Here is a 16592-nt window from a genome sequence, read left to right on the forward strand (position 1 = left end):
GTCTTCTACACTTTTCATTTTTCATCTTAACTCCTCCTCTAGTTCTGATCTTGATTATTTATTAAAAGATTACTATGGTTGCCTCTTACCAAGATTTCATAATTTTGATTTCTTAGAAAATAATTTCAATATACTTACATGCTAGTTTTAGATATATTACCTTTTTAAAAAAAATGTAAGTGACACAAATTGTGACATGTATTCTGTGACAAATTCTGTTGAAGGATTTGGACTTGAGACGGACAGAATAAGAGAATGAAGTCCATTCAAACTAATAATTCAAAATCTCACAAGCTGTTTCTGCTTATCCCCTAGTTTCCCACCATAAGATTGCCTGTATTCTCCTCTATACCCAGTCCCAGTCTTTGCTTCTGCCATTCTATCTAAAATGCCTCTTTCTTAAAATCAAAGGTATTCATCCTTTTAGAATGAGTTGTGCAATAGTGAAAGGAAATCAACTACTTCAGGCTCCTATAAAACCTTCTCTTAAAGACCTTCGTTTCTCAAATTCTACAGAAATGTTAGCATACACACTGTAATTTGGCTGTTACCAATTCACAACAGTCTTAAAATGGTTTCAAGTGTATTTCTCATCAAGACTGAAAAGTCCTTGGAAATACTGAGAATGAAATTTATTTTCAAGTGACAAACTACTATTTCACGAGTCTTTTAAGCCTCCTTGGTTTAGTATCAAAGTTATATGTGCAACTTTAATTCAAAAAAGGTAAGGAAAGAAAGGAAAGACAGCATTAATATTGGATTAGGGAAAAGAATGAAAGAAATAAAGAATGGCTGAGTTTGATGATCAAAGGCCAACTTACTTGACAATGAGTAAGTAGCAATCCAATGAGGTGGAGGATCAAAAAGGAAGGAAAAAAAATATCCAAAATAAAATCTGCCATCAAGCCGATTCCAACTCCTGGTGACCCTCCAATGGGTTTCTGAGGCTATAAATCTTTATGGAAAGAGACTGCTCATCTCTTCCCTACAGGGTGGCTGGTGTATCCAAACTGCTGTGCTTCTACTAAGCATTCCAACAAGTAACACACTACACCCCTCAAAATCCCCTCAAACTCACTGCTGTCGAGTTGGAAATGACTCATAGCTAAGCTAAGCTTCCAGTGGTTGTAAATTCAGCAAGGAGACAGGTGGCCTTTCACTCTCAGAGCCAGGGGTGGATTCAAACCGCCAGAAAGGCCTCATCTTTAACAGTGCAAATTTCTACACACTAGGCCGTCAGAGGTCCCTTAGAGATCCTTAAAAAAAAGTATAGACAACAAATACACTCTCAAAAGTCATGGTGAGAAGGTAATTTAAAAGACAAATAGGCATTATGGAGAGCCGCCATAGGTCAACCCCTTGGCCACCTGACAGAAAACACCAGCATCACCAAAACCCTGAAAGAAGGGGAAAAGTAAATAGAAAATGAACTATATTAAATTACTGTAAAACCACAGAAGGAACCAAAGCTAGTTAGTGGTTGTGAACTGTCAAGTGCAAACAGATACTTAGCTGACCCTCCAGCAGATTTTAATAGGCAGATAATTGCACAGGAGTTTGCTCATCCTTCTTCCACAGAGCAGCTAGCAGATTTGAACCATGCACCTCTGGGATTGCAGCTCAGCTTCTTGCCACTAGAGCTTCCTGGTGCTAGCTGCACTAGCAATCCAAAGCTACACACTTCTTATCTACCAGCTGCTTTATGGAGAAAGATAGGCAATCTCCTCCCACCAGGTTTAGAGCCTCTGAAAACCTGCTTGGGGGGGGGGGTCGGCTATGATGCGGTTCTGACTCAAAGGTACTCAACAACATCATTCAAGCACTTGGAATTTTCCCCCCCCTCATCAAAATTTTTTAAAAGTTTATTTATAATGGAGATTATATAAGGTCATCGAAGAAAGAAGTTAATAATTAAGTTGGAAAGTAAAAAAAGGTATGCTAGAAAGTAAAGCAATGAGTTCTTTAGACAAATAAATTAATAAGCTTAAGTCCTTTGAGAATGTATAGTTGAATTAAGAATCTAATCTTTTGGAAAATATAAAAAAGGAATCTCATACCAGAGTCCATACATTTCACATTATTGTTGTAATAACTTTAAACCAAGGGTTATCATATACTAGAAAAGATTAGTCATGATAAACTTTCAGTAAAGGTCTTTGCCTACCTGCATATTGGGTGACAGTAAGACCAACTAATATAAACAATTTCAAGAAAGGAAAAAAAAATATTTGCTAACCTGGAATTTGACCTTATTCTGTACTAAAATATGCACTTCTTTTTTTATCCGTGAAGACATTCTTAGCATCATCAGTTTAAGTGAGAATATTAAAAAAAGAACTACTTAGTAAGTGGGAACAATACGGCAGAGTAGCAACTAAAGTAGGCCTACGCCGTGAATCACCACTTTAAAATATGGTCCTTACTAACCACAAACACTTTTGGACAGCATCTCCGAAATAAGGTGAAGAATTCATGAAATTTGAAACAGGTAGAGTGAGAAAGGAGGCAGCATCTGAAGCTGTTAACTGCAGAGCCAGGGAGAAATGAAAGCAAGCATTTAAGGTTCCTGGGCTAACAGCGTTGAACATGTCTAGACACCTACATGTTCCTTAACCTTTTCTTTATACATGTCGGACTCAAAAGGAGTCAAATCTCAGGAATCATAACACTTTTTAATGGTCACAGAGAAAATGGACAAATAGTCGTCATTGGGTAGAGTGGCGGCAACCTGGGACCTTCTTAAAAGGGGAGAAAAAAAATCCATGAAAATTGCTGTCATTTTAGTAATTCCAACTGAATTATTTATATTTCCATTTAAATATAGAATCTAAGTGATCATTCAATTTCAGTATCTGAAGATCTTTTTTCTATGATTTTTAATCTGAAATTCTTAACATTAAATACTGAAACCTCCCCCTCCAAAAAAAACCAACCCAACCCAGTTCAGTTTACCTTCCCCCCAGTTAATATTTCAGTTTACCTATCTCCAAAGATAATTGTGAGGATGTAGGGTGGGTGGAGAAGGGGAGACAGGCCTAAAAGACAAAAATTTACCTATAGACTTTGGCAGCAGGTTTTTGATGAATTCAGTGTGGTCCCCAACATGAAGAATGGTATAGACACTTTTGTTCATCAGCTCTTCTTGGTTATACCTTAGGTACTGTGTCACATTCTCGGAAACAAATACCACATTGCCTTCCAAGTTCACTACAAAGAAGAACCCATCAAGGGCCTAGATAAAAGGAATAAACTGTTAGGACACAACATAACATCTCATGTAATTACTAAGGTTATAATTCCATTAAGGAAAAACAGAATTCATTCTTGGCTAGAAAAGAGAGTCTTCTCTTGCCCTTCTTGTGTTCTAAGAAACAACTAGTCCATCTGCACATTTTCTTTTGGTGAAATAAGATTATATCATCTTATTAAGTGGGAGAGAGCTTAGAGTAGGGATTTTGGTCACAAACTAAATGACAAACATTAACTTTCAAAGAGATAATCACTGCCAAAGACAACTGTACAGGCAATTTTAAAACTCGACTACTTTTAAAACCCCACTAATGTACTCCATAGGGCTGAAAATGGCTTTCATGTGACCAGTTCAATATAAAGACATTTTGGTTGACAATTTTTCATGCTATAATGAACTTTTGTCCTCAGTTAAAGAATAAATGTTCAGATAAAAGCAGAAAATTTTACTACTTTTAAAGCTGCCAGGGTTTACACTGAAAGACAGAAAAAAAAAAAATCACAGTTAATCTCAAACTTCAAAGAAACAAAAATCCTTTCTGGTTCAGTGTATATGGAAAAGAGTTCCAGGAAGTGCATCTCATTACAGCCATCAAGCCTTCACGTGGACCTCGCCTCCTGTACAACAAGCCCACACCATCCTGAGAGCCCAAAGAGCCCAGGCATTTTCAGCTGTGGCAGTGAGAACTGTTACCTAATTGTGCCCTTCCGTATTGTTTTTCAAACTGTTAAGATGCTGGTTCCTCAACTGCCTAGATTAGGAGACATATCCTGTAGTAAGCCCCAAAACCCAAACCCATTGTCAGTCCTAGTTCTGACTCTTGTGGCCCTACAATTACCCTAGAGGAAGGAGGAGGAGGAGGACTGTTCCATAGAGTTTCTGAGGCTATGACTCTTTATGTGAGCAGGGTAGTGGGCTGCCCTTTGGTGAGCAGCCCAATACTTAGCCCACTGCACCACTGGGGCTCCTTAGTGGCCTCACAGCCTCAGTCTTTACTGTCATTTCAATATAGATCAGGGAAGGAGGAAAGGAAGATCCAGGAAATAAAGACAAAAGTTTAATTTTTTAAGAAGCATGCATTCCATGCCTTAAATACAGTGTCTCATTTTCAGTTAGCTCCTGGGAAGGGGTGGGGATGCTTTATCCTTTTCAATCTACAGTGTAGGCTCTCACAAAGATTAAGTCATTTTATTCAACTCTTGTAACTAGTGACAACCAGAATCTGAATCCATGTGTCCCTGACCCCAAAGCTTAATAAAGCAAAGTGTTCTACTCCAGTATTTATATCTAGCCACGTTTTAATCATGTTCCCCTTGGTTAAAATACCACCGAGAGGTCAGGGAGTGTTCTTCAGCTGTCTCGCCTCTTTTGATCCTTGACACTGACAAGCCATACCTAGAACCAAGATCACCTGGCCTAGCCAGCTTATGTCTCCTAAGTTTTTTCATGATCATTATTTCATGATCCTAAAAATGAATTTTACAGGTATACATTCATATAGACATAAGTACAGGGAGGAGGCCATAAAACTCTTACTTTCTAATTTGTCTCCCCCTGAAATCTTTTGTCTTTGGTTTTATTTTCATCACAATACTAAACATTCTATCAAATAAGAACTGACCATAAGCTACTACTACTTGGCAGCTTTTTAAAAAAAGCATTATTACCACTTAGTTTAAGGTGTTCTTAAATATTCGGTCAAATTTCCTCTATTGTATAAACTACATGCAGTACAAACCAACTATATAGGTCTTCTGAAATATAATGATGCTAAACTAACACTTTACAAGGGAGCTCTGGTGGCTTAGTGGTAAGGAGCTGGGCTGCCAACTCAAAAGTGTACAGTTTGAATCCACCAGCTGCTCCTCAGGAGAAAGAAGAGCAATCTTCCCCCATGTGACTCTGAAAACCAGTTGGAGGCTCAGCTATGAAGAACAACAACCTGTAAGAAATCTTCCTTGTTTGGGTGTGGATGTGCACACGTGTCCATGTGTATGTCTGGGGCAGGGAGCACAGGAAGAAAGGTAGTGCTTAGTTATGTATCTAGTGTCCTTCTTAAACTCACTGCTTTAGACAGCCATTCAACAGAAATGTTCATAATTATATTATCCATAGTTCACTTCTGAAAGTACATGTTGCTTCCTATTGCTTTGTACCCTGGTACATAAATTGATTTGTGGCATAATGAAACTTCAAAGATGAAACTGTTTTATTCCATAACACTGCTGGTATTTTTTTAAACCTCACTATGATACACTGATGAAAAAAGCTGGCATTTGGTTTTGTTGCCTAGCAACCACTACGCTATGATGCAAGCATGAGTGTGCATCTATGCCTAGGAATAGCTCAATAAGAACACATTTTCCTCTGTTTAAATTATTACCCGTAAACAGGGTTAAAGATTTAAATTTAAGAAATAAGTCACTATATTCAAGCTTTACTGCTCCAATATCCTGTCACACAGGTATTAATGCAGTGAATTCTCAGAAGATAATTATGAAACAGCGAAAATGTTGGCTTGATTTTATGAGAAAAGGCCCACTGATCTAACAGTTTTATTTTTATAATTAATTATCATTCTGAAAGGGCCTGAGTCACAGCCTTTTAGTTACTCCAAGCATTTCACGGCACATGGTTAATTAAAAGTCTTCTCAGGATGTTTTTACCCTATTTAACACCCCTCTCCTCAAATATTAACAATAAATCACAAATGAGTAGAAATGTCACAAATGTAGTTATTTAGTTTACCACAATTAAAAAAAAAGATTACTACAATTTTAAAATAAATTTTGTCAATAATTTAAACTTTTTTCTAAAAGACATTATTACCTTTCACGTAATTGTAAAGAGTTCACTAAGTTTCAAATTTTCTTATCACCCTCTAAGAACCAAGTTGGAAACGGTCCTCTCTGGCTTATTGCCTTTGTTGATTATGAAAAAGCAGTTTAAGTGTGTCTTGCTCTCTCTCCCTGGAAATTGAGGTTGGGTATTTTGAAGCCAGTAATTCTAGAGAAGATAAGCGAGTGCAAAAATGGGCTCATTAACAGCCTGCAGGCCATCAGTTCAGTCCAAGCCCTGTCACTGGATAGTTAAGGCAATTTAGGAACAAATTTTACATGTTGTTAATTAAAAGACTGGGCCCATGCTTTCTGGGCCTCACCCATGAAACTAGTTCCTGGAAGAGCGGGTAGAACTGTCCCAGAGGGTTTCGAACCACTCATCTTTTGGTTTGCTTAACCACACTAGGATTCCTTTTTGTGCCCCACCTCTTTCAACTTACATGGTAGACTGTCACAGGACTACAGCTTACTAAAAATAAGTATCACCTTACGCACTAACTAGAAAAATAAAAAAGGAGGTGTAAATTAAGGAACTACTGGTTGATCAAGGTTTTTAAAAGTCTAATTTCTTATATCTATTGTGGCTGCTGCAAGTTCAACCAGTTCTTTACTACGGCCAAGCGTCTGGCCATGTGGTTCTTTTCAGCCTCATCATATCGCTGGCAGAGCAAATTATTCCGGGAACTGACATAAATTTACGTCTCAAGGCTTCTCTGCTTCTTGCTATATATTCACTGACTGCTTTCCCCACTCATCTTAAATTTTAATTGTGGAACAGGTAGAACAAAGCACTTGGTATTTAATTCAACACTAGTTAATAAAACACGAAAGCAGGACTTTACAAAAAGCGAGGTAGTAGTCTGGTCATAAAACTTCCTGAAAGTAATAAAGAACAAGCAGTTAAGCCCAACCATTACCCTTATGATCCTTATCTAAAAAGCTTCTCGTGCCTATCATTTCAATCTTCATTTTGACCAGAATTACATAACTAGTTTGAAGTGGATTTTTTTTTTTAAAGAAAGCATCAACCTTCTGTTTTGTCTTCAAATATTGACCTGTGTATACAGGAATCAACAGACAGATTAAGCAAAATTTAAGTATTCGGGGAACATTTAAACTTATTTTTAATTAGCATAGAATAACACTTGTAAATATGGTTTTCTAAAATAAATGTTCAACTAGCAGTAAAACCCTGCCAATTTATACTTTAATATTGTTCTTGTTATGTGCCATCAAGTCACCTGTGATTCATAGTACCCTCTGTACAACAGCTCTGAACCCTGCTCTACCCTGAGCCAACCTTACCGTCTCCAAGACACCCATCTCCATTACCTCAGTTACTGTGTCAATCCATCTCATCGAGGGGCTTCCTCTCCTGCGCTGTCCCTCCACCTTCCCAAGCAATTATGCCCCTAAGGACTGATTTCTCCTTGTAACATGTCCAAAACATGTCAGACGGAGCTTCAGAAACCTTGCCTCTAAGGAAAAGCCTGGTTTCACCCTCTCCGGAATGAATCAGTCTGTTCTCCTAGAAGTCTGTAGCATATTCAATACTCTTCTCCAGCACCTCAATTTAATCTTATATTGTTAATAAAAGAATATTATATATACGCACATAACAAAAACAAAGGGCATCTGGGTACCTGGTAATGAGTTGCACAGCCAACCCAAAGCTATGCAGTTCAAATCCACCAGCCAATTTGTGGGAGAAAGGCGGCAATCTTCTACCATGTGAGGTATGCTGCTTCTGAAAACCTACTGGAGGGTCAGTTTTGGGTCGTTTCCAACTCACTAATACTGAACAACAACAAACACACACAAGGACCCGAATATTTACAGAAAGAAAAATAGAAAAACTAATAAAATCAAGCTGTAATCTGATGCATTTCAAGCCCCATGAGTGTTGGGGTATAAATTGTGTTCATTGGGTTTTCAAAGGCTGTGATCTCTCAGAAGCAGATGGTCAAATACTTGTTCAGAGGCACACTGGGTAGACTGCCACCCTTTTGTTTGTTCAGCACTGAAGTATCTGCACTGCTCAGGAACTTTATTGTTGTTGGAGTCGCCTGCAACTCATAGTGAGTCTAAGTATAATAATTTTGAACCCTGTATTGAGCCCGTCTCACTGACTCCCAAACACCTACCCCCATGCCCTAGGCACTGTATCAGTCCATCTCATCAAGGGTCTTCCTCTCCTGCACTATCTCTCCATTCTTCCGAACCTGAGGTTCTTCTCCAAGAATCAGTCCTTCCTGGCCACGTGCCCAAAGTATGTGAGACGGATTCAAAACATCTCATGCCAATCCAGCTTATTTCATCAATATCTAATATGTCAATATTTATGCATTAATTTCTTTCTTAATGGCATTCGGTTTTCCTGTATTCATGCTTCTTACATTCCACATTCCAATCATTAGTTTCTGCTTATAATTTCTCCTCCTTTGTGTTTCCAAGTTTGAGTGCTCAGCTTCAGTTGCCATATCTGTTATTCTACTTCTACGCATGCTCTATTGTATATAGGGTTTTCAAAGATTCCACAGAAATTAACAAAGAAAACAAAAACTCAACATGTCACTAGCGTATTAGTAGAGAACTGTGGTGGCTTTGTGGTAAGGAGTTGAACTGGCAGTCTAAAAGCACCTAGTTTGAATTCACCAGCAGCCCTGCAGGGAAAAGACAAGTGGTGTCCTTCTGTGGGATTTAGTGCTTCTGAAAATATATAGGAGGATCAGCTATGAATCTGTTCTGGCTCAATGGTACATAAGAACAACAACAAAAATTTATTACTAGTCAATAGTTCTTTAATCATAGTGTGAAATTAAAGTGCTGATTATTGTAAAATTATATTCACCTAGAAATTAACTTGAATAATGGAAGTTATTATCAGTAACATTTAAAAATACAGAACCAAAAGCTGTGCTACCTCCAGCATCATAGGCCCCAGTGCATCCTTGTCGATGACACTCTGCCCTGTAGATGATACATCTGACTTCTGCACTTCATCTATGTTGGCAGCTGCGGCTTTCTCTGCAACAAACATTAAGTGTGAATTAAACAGCAGTGTTATTTTAAAGACAAAGTGACACAGAAACATTTTTATTGCAATGATTTTAAAAAATAATCTCTAGTGGGATCAGATGAGACTATAAAAAAATTATCTCCCCCACCCCTGCCAGGTAAATGTGGGGAAGGGAGGCTGTTTTAATTTTTCAGCTGAAGAACCTGTGGCTCAGATCCCCTTTTAGGCAGCTGATAAAATGAGTTTAGTGGTTTCATGTTCATCCATTATGCAAATCAAACCAATCTCACTACCATCAGGTTGATTCCAGTTCACAAAGGCTCTATGGGATAGAGAACTGCTACTCAGGGTCTCCAAGGGTGCCATTTTTATGACATCAGACTCCCACATCTTTCTCTCAGGGAGTGGATAGGAAGTAGGTTTGAACTGCTTTTCTGTTAGTAATTGAGCTGAAACACATCACCAGTTTTCCTTTGCTAGTCTCTATGGGCGTTTTTTCCTTGATTACAAAAACTCTGTATAACATATACTATATAAAACAATTAGTTTCTACTTACTATAGTCCCAAAACTAGGATAGCAGAGGGCTTGCTGTTTAGAAACTAAGATTACATATACAAACATAAAATTGCACACATGTAAAGAATAAAAAAGATTCTTAATAGGCACCATGGATGTATACATAAGGCACTTTATAATGACTGCCTGACTCTCAACCTGTTCCATTTCTATTTACATTCACACTTAAAATAACTCGGAAGATTTAGTTGCTGACTTGTTTCAAAATGCTTAATGATTTAATGAAGAAAGAAATAGTTATGCAGATGATACAACCTTGCTTGCTGAAAGTAAACAGGATTTGTCAAAGATTATAGACTTCAATATGGATTGCATCATATCAATATCAAGAAAACAAAATTCTTAACACTGGACCAATGACTACATCATGACAAATTGAGAAAATACTGAAGTTGGAAACAATTTCATTTCTGCTGGCTCTATTATCAATATCCACAGTAGCAGTGGCCAAGAAATCAAAAAAGATTTGTTGCACTGGAAAAATCTGCCGTCAAGAACCTCTCCAAAGTTCTAAAGAGGAAGGCTGTAACTTTAAAGAGTAAGGTGTGCCTGATCCAAGCCATGGTATTTCCAATTGCTTCCCATGCATCTTAGAGTTGGAAAATGAGTAAGGAAGACAGAGTAAGAATTGATGTTTTTGAACTGTTATGTTGGAGAAGAGTACTGAATACCCCTTTTCCAAAAGAACAAACAAGTTTGTCTTGAAGCATGTACAAGCAGGATGCTGCTTAGAAGTAAGGATGGTGAAACTTTATCTCACACATTTTGGGCATGTTGTCATGTGGGATTAGTCCTCGGAAAAAGACATTATGCTGGGAAAAGGTGGAGGGTCAGAGAAAGACTTCCAATAAGAAGGAATGACAAGTGATTGTAACAATAGGCTCTAGCATGTGGGTGACAGTGAGGACAGGGCAGAGTTCAGTTCTGTGCTGTTCATAAGGTCCCTATGAGTCTTAGTTGACTTAAAGGCACCTACAACATCAGCAGCAGGAGTCCAGAGAATTGTAATGGCTGCCCATCTATCTAGTCCAGATTTGCATAATAAGTTGTCCTAAACTGGCCACTTTTAGGCTCACGTGGCCAGGAAGATGTGCCATCACGAACATTTCTGTGAAAAAGCTTCAGTCAAAATAGAGGCACATTTTCGTAATATATGCACACTAATTATTTAAAGAACACTGAAAAAAATTTAATGTAGAACAGATACATATTAACAACTTGCTAGAAAACAACACAAACACAAAGTGCCAATTATTTGTACCTGAATAAATTATATCCTTCTTTACACTGCATCTTATCAATTTAACTTAATGCAAAAAAAAAAAAAAAAGAGAGAAAAGAAAATGGCAAAAGCTTAATTTGCAGCTCCCCACATACAGCATTCTAGAGCACTTTCGCCATGATTATTTATCAGTGGGAAGGGGGAAGATGATCTGTCCAAATTTAAGCTCTGCCACTTATCACTCAGAACGAGTCCATCAATTTCTTAGGTCTTGGTTTCCTTATCTATCTTCTTTATACCATAAAGTGTACGTCATGATTAAATGCAATGGTATGTAAAACACACTTTTTATAAAGTGGGTAACAAATATAACTTACCGTCAATATACCTGTACTAGGTCTTTTATACAGAGTTCAAAATTTAGTAATGTCTTTGTAGGGCTTTTCCTAAGCAACTTATAGCCATTTCAAGAACTTGCCCACACATCTAAACCATCTCTCAGATCTAACTCTGTGTACAGACCACCTGACTTGTTGTTAGATGCATCATGAATTGCCATGGCTGTTAGTCCTCATCCCTAGTGCTTTATTGTTGGCACTGAGTGCTTGCCATACCTGTAGGCTGTGCCTCATCCTGATTCTTCAGTTACCCTCAGTGGAGCAGAAAATATTTCCAGCTCTCAGACCACACGAATGGCTTAGACAATTACAATATATAGCCCCTACCCCTTTCTCATTTTCCTAACATCTTTTCCTTTGGGGGGAAAAAAATCCCACACAAATGCAATTAGGAATACTCTCTTTCTGGCCAGTTCACATTTCAATTTCTACCCATCAATCCACAGATACAATTCACCCCATCACCTATTACTTCACCTGATTTTCAGAAGGTATTTCCCTACAGGACTGGAGCACAAGTTCCTGGTCTCTTACTGCTGTCCATGGTGAGCCCTCATTGGCTCCCACACAATGGCCTGTCAGGCTGTACTACCTACCGCTACCTGGATGTGGACGCAGTGCATGTGCCTCTGGATGGCTTTGCACCGTGGAACTCCCAGCACACCTTAGGCCTACATACCGAAGTTCAGCATTAATATTTCATTTTGAAAAACAAGGAGTAACAGCATTATTTGTGCAGTCCAGCTGCTTTGCTGTTACTTTGTCTTTAGTGTTTTAGCATTCAACGTGCAGGGACATGTGTGCTGACCACAGGAAGAGTGACATGGAGTCCTTTTTTCTGACTCCTTCTCACAGGGACAGTGTGCTCCTATCAGTAACACACTTAGCAGTTCCAACAACCCGCAAATTGCCATAGCGTACTTTAGAAGGGAGGTTACCAGAATCTGAAGTAGGAACATGCAGAGATTAAGTTTTCTTTGCATGTGATTCTGATATATCTTCCTAGAATGATGACCCCAGCTGTCTTTGTTTCCTGCAATGAGACATCTTGCCCTCAGGCTGCCTCCGACTCACTGTGACCCTACTCTGTAAAACAGAATAAAACCCTGTGACATCCTGCAACACCCTCACACTCTCTGCTGCTCTTTAAGCCCAGTGGTGTGGCCACTAAATCAATCCAGCTTGTTGATAGTCGTCTTCTTGTTTGCTCTCTACTTTTCTAAGTATGTCCTTCTCCAGGGTCTGGCCACATCACACCCATGTGAAGGAAAGTTTCATGAAAGAAAACTTACATTCTTAATGTCTAGTACCACCCCTATTCCAGAGTAGGTACTTACTGGTAGACTGGGTCCGTATCTTATATATAAAAGCCATTGGACACAAAGGTGGGTGAAGGAAGAACTGATTTCCCCCCACAGCCTCACGTGCCCTCCAGGTTGCACGGAGAAAAATAGGAACAGGCAAGGCAGAGCTCACAAATATGAGGGAAAGTTTCCTGAAGAAAACTCAGCCTTAACTTTCAAATCATCTTGAGCCTTAGTAGCTTTCAAGACTGTTCATATTGCTCTTGGGTCAAAGTTCTCTAAGCCTTTCACTACAATTGGTGGTTTCATTAATTTTAAGGACTGTGCTTTTTAGATTAACATTAGGGAGACTAAATTATGAGGCAACTGATGCTTATCACAAAGGGAACATAGTAATTACAGCTGGTCACTAGAAAACAGTAAAGTATCGGTCATGAGAATCTGCTATCAAAAAACTAGACTTGAATTTTTGCATGTAATGGAAGCAGAGGGCACAATCCTGGTCATACTAGAAAAGGGCAGGCTAAACAATTAAGTTTAACCTAATGGAACCAACTTAGGGTCCAACTGCAGGGACTCTAACCTCAAAACAGAGGAAAATGGCTAGACATAATTGAGAATGTTAACCATCCTATTACATGTTCAACATCATAAACTACAAACTCATGTATGAATTTATATTTCATTTCTATTAAATACCACAGACTGCATCTGAATTGGGTTCAGCAAGATACACAAATGGATGGCAAAAGCAATGGCCTTACAAAGCAATGATAAGAATGAATACGTGGCAGCAAAACTCTGCTTAGAACTTAAAGCTAGTGCTGAACTTATGAAATGTTTCATTTAAAAATATTTCAGGGAAAGAATTACCAACTCTGTTCAATGTTCAGTCTTAAAATTAAAAGGAGGAAAAAGAAGAGTAGTGGTGCAGTGGGAGGACTGCAGGGAGAGGGTGTGGGAAGAAATGAAGGGAGTCCTCTGAGATATACTATGAAGAGAACTGGACTTATACTGGTATCTTGTTGGAGCATTTCAATCATGAGGGTGCTATTTTCATGGCCAGATATAAATAAGCTTAAAACCTCAGATATATTTATACATCTGTAAGTACAGCATTACTATACTAAAATACACTATTTAATATTTTTAAATTAGGCCGTTTTCTCAGCAGTCACAGATTATATTTACTCGTCTATATTTTGCAGCCATTAGCCATCAAAATATATTCTGTTACAAAAATACCCTTCAGTAAGCTCAAGAGTGGAAAGCTTGTCCCAGAGTGTCATATGATCAAACCTCATGAAATCTCATTATTACAGATGGAAGGCTTAAATTGGAGAAAGAGAGGATAAAATTTAATTTTCAGAGTCTAGAAAAGGCGTCTTCCTTCATGCCCTGACTTCATAGGTTTCTCCTGCTGCATTTTAACTAAGAATATATTCTTTTTAGAGAGACTGTAAGAGAATAACAATGAAAATAATATTTCCTCCTCACCTCCAAATGGCTAATAATACTTTAATGACAATTTTAGAAATACAATATGCTAACTGGAGAGACTGTCCAAAGATGCTTCTATTATCTGTCACTGACTGTCCCTTCCCTACTGGGTGACTGCTTGGAGGCACAATCCCTGCTGGCTCCCTCCTCCAATTGCCTGCAATCCAGAAATCCAATACCAATTAATTAGATTTCCAGTTTCAAAGCAAAGAACAAAACCCTATCTCATCAGGGACCATGTTAAGATGAGTCATACCACAAACGAGGGGAAAATCATTAATATTATATTCCATATGATTTTTTCCATAAGTAATTACTATTCATGTTTTCTTTCAGAACAAAAGGAGAGAGGAATAGAGAAGCATTTGATCTCTAGAAGTGACTTAAAAAAATACAAGGAAAAGCAGATATATTCTTTCTTTTTTTTTTTTAGCAGATATATTCTTAAAAGCAGCTGGATTAAATTGCTCTTTATCACTGGTATCTCCACGCAAAAATTTGAAAGTCAAATTCCAGTTTTCCGGTGAGGACAAAGACATCAAAAACTGTGATTCAAGCAAAAAATTAATGTGTCCTATAAAAGAGTATACTTTTTTATCTTTAGCTTATAAAATAGTATTTTGAGAAAAGATCATTGAATGTTTTTCCAAAGTACCACTTTCTGATCTGTGAGAACGTATTATATCTCATAATATTAGAAAGTCTTGTCTATTTGTTGATTAGACTAGGAAACTAGAACATATACTCAAGGGGCCTTTACACAGAATATTACTAGAACAGAGTAACCATCATCAAAGGTATAGTAGTCTTGGCTCAGGGGAGAGCCACATAATTGTTCCAGCTCTGCCAGCAGCAGTGGCAACTACAACAGATTACTTAGAGAACTAAATGCTGTCGAATTCTAATGTCTGCCTATTACAGGTACAGAGTAATACTACCATTGTTGTGGAAGCATAAATATTTCGAATCCCCTACTTATTTTGGTTTTAAAAAAATCTAATCAATGTATGGAAAATTTACAGAAGGCAGTCTATCTTTCAAAACTTGGAATGCAAATGAGTATTAGTTACTCCGTAAAAAGGTGCCAATTAAAAGAAAATCGATACTTTATTTATTCACATATAGAAATTTTTAGCACTGTTCAGTTTGAGATATCCTTGGAAGTAAAGCAATTGAGAGTTTAAAAGTTACTTTTATGTTTGGCCAAGTATGATGATAGCTGATTTTACTGTAGCTATATTATTTAAAGCATTAGAATCTTGAAATAAAATGCAACCCAATATTTTGCACTACTGTTCTAATTAATTCCACTCCTTCAAAATGAGTAAAATCACTCAGCCAGAAATCTATCAATTTTTCAGTAGACTGATGTCAAACACAATTCTAATCACCTCCACAACAAATTTTAAGACTATGATGGGAATACATCTACAATTTTCATCTTTTCTGCACATTTAGGAGCTGGAAGATTTCAGGTGAGAGTGAATGTCAAACCAAGCAGTGCTAAGACCCATGCAGAGCAAAGAAGTCATTGAGACAATGGCAGGTAGTTTCTGGCCGAGCACCATACATGAAATATTACAGCAAAAGTCATGTAGCACCTCAAAGGTTCTAGAAGGTAAAAACGAGCGGATTACGCATCTGCACCCAACTAAAATTAGAAAAGCTGCCATATGGCTCTGTGAAGCCAGCAGCACATTCTTATTCATTAGGAAGCATTCTGCTAACATAAAAACACAAGGCCCTTCCTGTGCTCTCCAAATGTGTTTATCTTTTCAACATTAATGCACTATATATCATCAAGCTGCTGAAATCTCCTGCCGTGCATATTAAAAACGCGCAGCTGCACTTTCTTTAGTAGTGGGAGGAACCTAAGCCCTAAGTTGCCTCCCTCTCTTTCTGACATTGAGCCTTCTTGTTAACATACCATGGTTTCTCTTCACCATGAAGAGACAGTGAAATTACCCAATCTCAAGGCCATGTCCATCCAAGCCCTTCCCTGCTGCAGAGTAAGAAAGAGACTTGGTTTCATTTTCATCAATGGCCAGGCAGGAATACTTAAATAGCACCAAGTAACATGCCAGAAGCTGAATGAAATACACACTCTACTTTAAAAATTTATGCACTTCAGGCATCAAGAAAAGGCATAACAATATCAAGATTCCCATCATGTGTAGCTAGAAAATGCTTTTGTGCCTAAGAATACTCTGTCACAGAATAAAGTGTAACCAATATAGAATTTTATTTGTACCCTTGTTGTCGTTGTTGCTATGTGCCGTCGAGTCGTTTCCGACTCATGGCGACCCTATGCACAACAGCCCTAAACCCTGCTCTGTCCTGCGCCAAACGCACCGCCTCTGACACACCCATCGCGATTACCGCAGTCACCGAATCAATCCATCTCATAGAGGGTCTTCCCCTCCTGCGTTGTCCCTCAACCCTCCCAAGCATGATGTCCCTCTCCAAGGACCCGTCCCTCCT

The 16592-nt window shown here is 38.2% G+C and overlaps 1 protein-coding gene across 1 annotated transcript in view; it reads right to left on the reverse strand.

Annotated features, from left to right (window-relative positions):
- Positions 1-16592, reverse strand: part of NCOA2 (nuclear receptor coactivator 2) — a 348889-nt gene that overhangs the window by 57328 nt on the left and 274969 nt on the right. The window contains exons 5-6 of the mRNA XM_006880449.1: positions 9014-9117; positions 3055-3232 (exon numbers count right to left, since the gene is read on the reverse strand). Of these exons, the coding sequence (XP_006880511.1) occupies positions 3055-3232; positions 9014-9117 (282 nt within the window). The remainder of the gene's footprint in view (positions 1-3054; positions 3233-9013; positions 9118-16592) is intronic.

This window comes from Elephantulus edwardii, unplaced genomic scaffold (genome assembly GCF_000299155.1).
Source record: "Elephantulus edwardii isolate Elephantulus edwardi_28Jun2011 unplaced genomic scaffold, EleEdw1.0 scaffold00008, whole genome shotgun sequence".
NCBI lineage: Eukaryota > Metazoa > Chordata > Mammalia > Macroscelidea > Macroscelididae > Elephantulus > Elephantulus edwardii.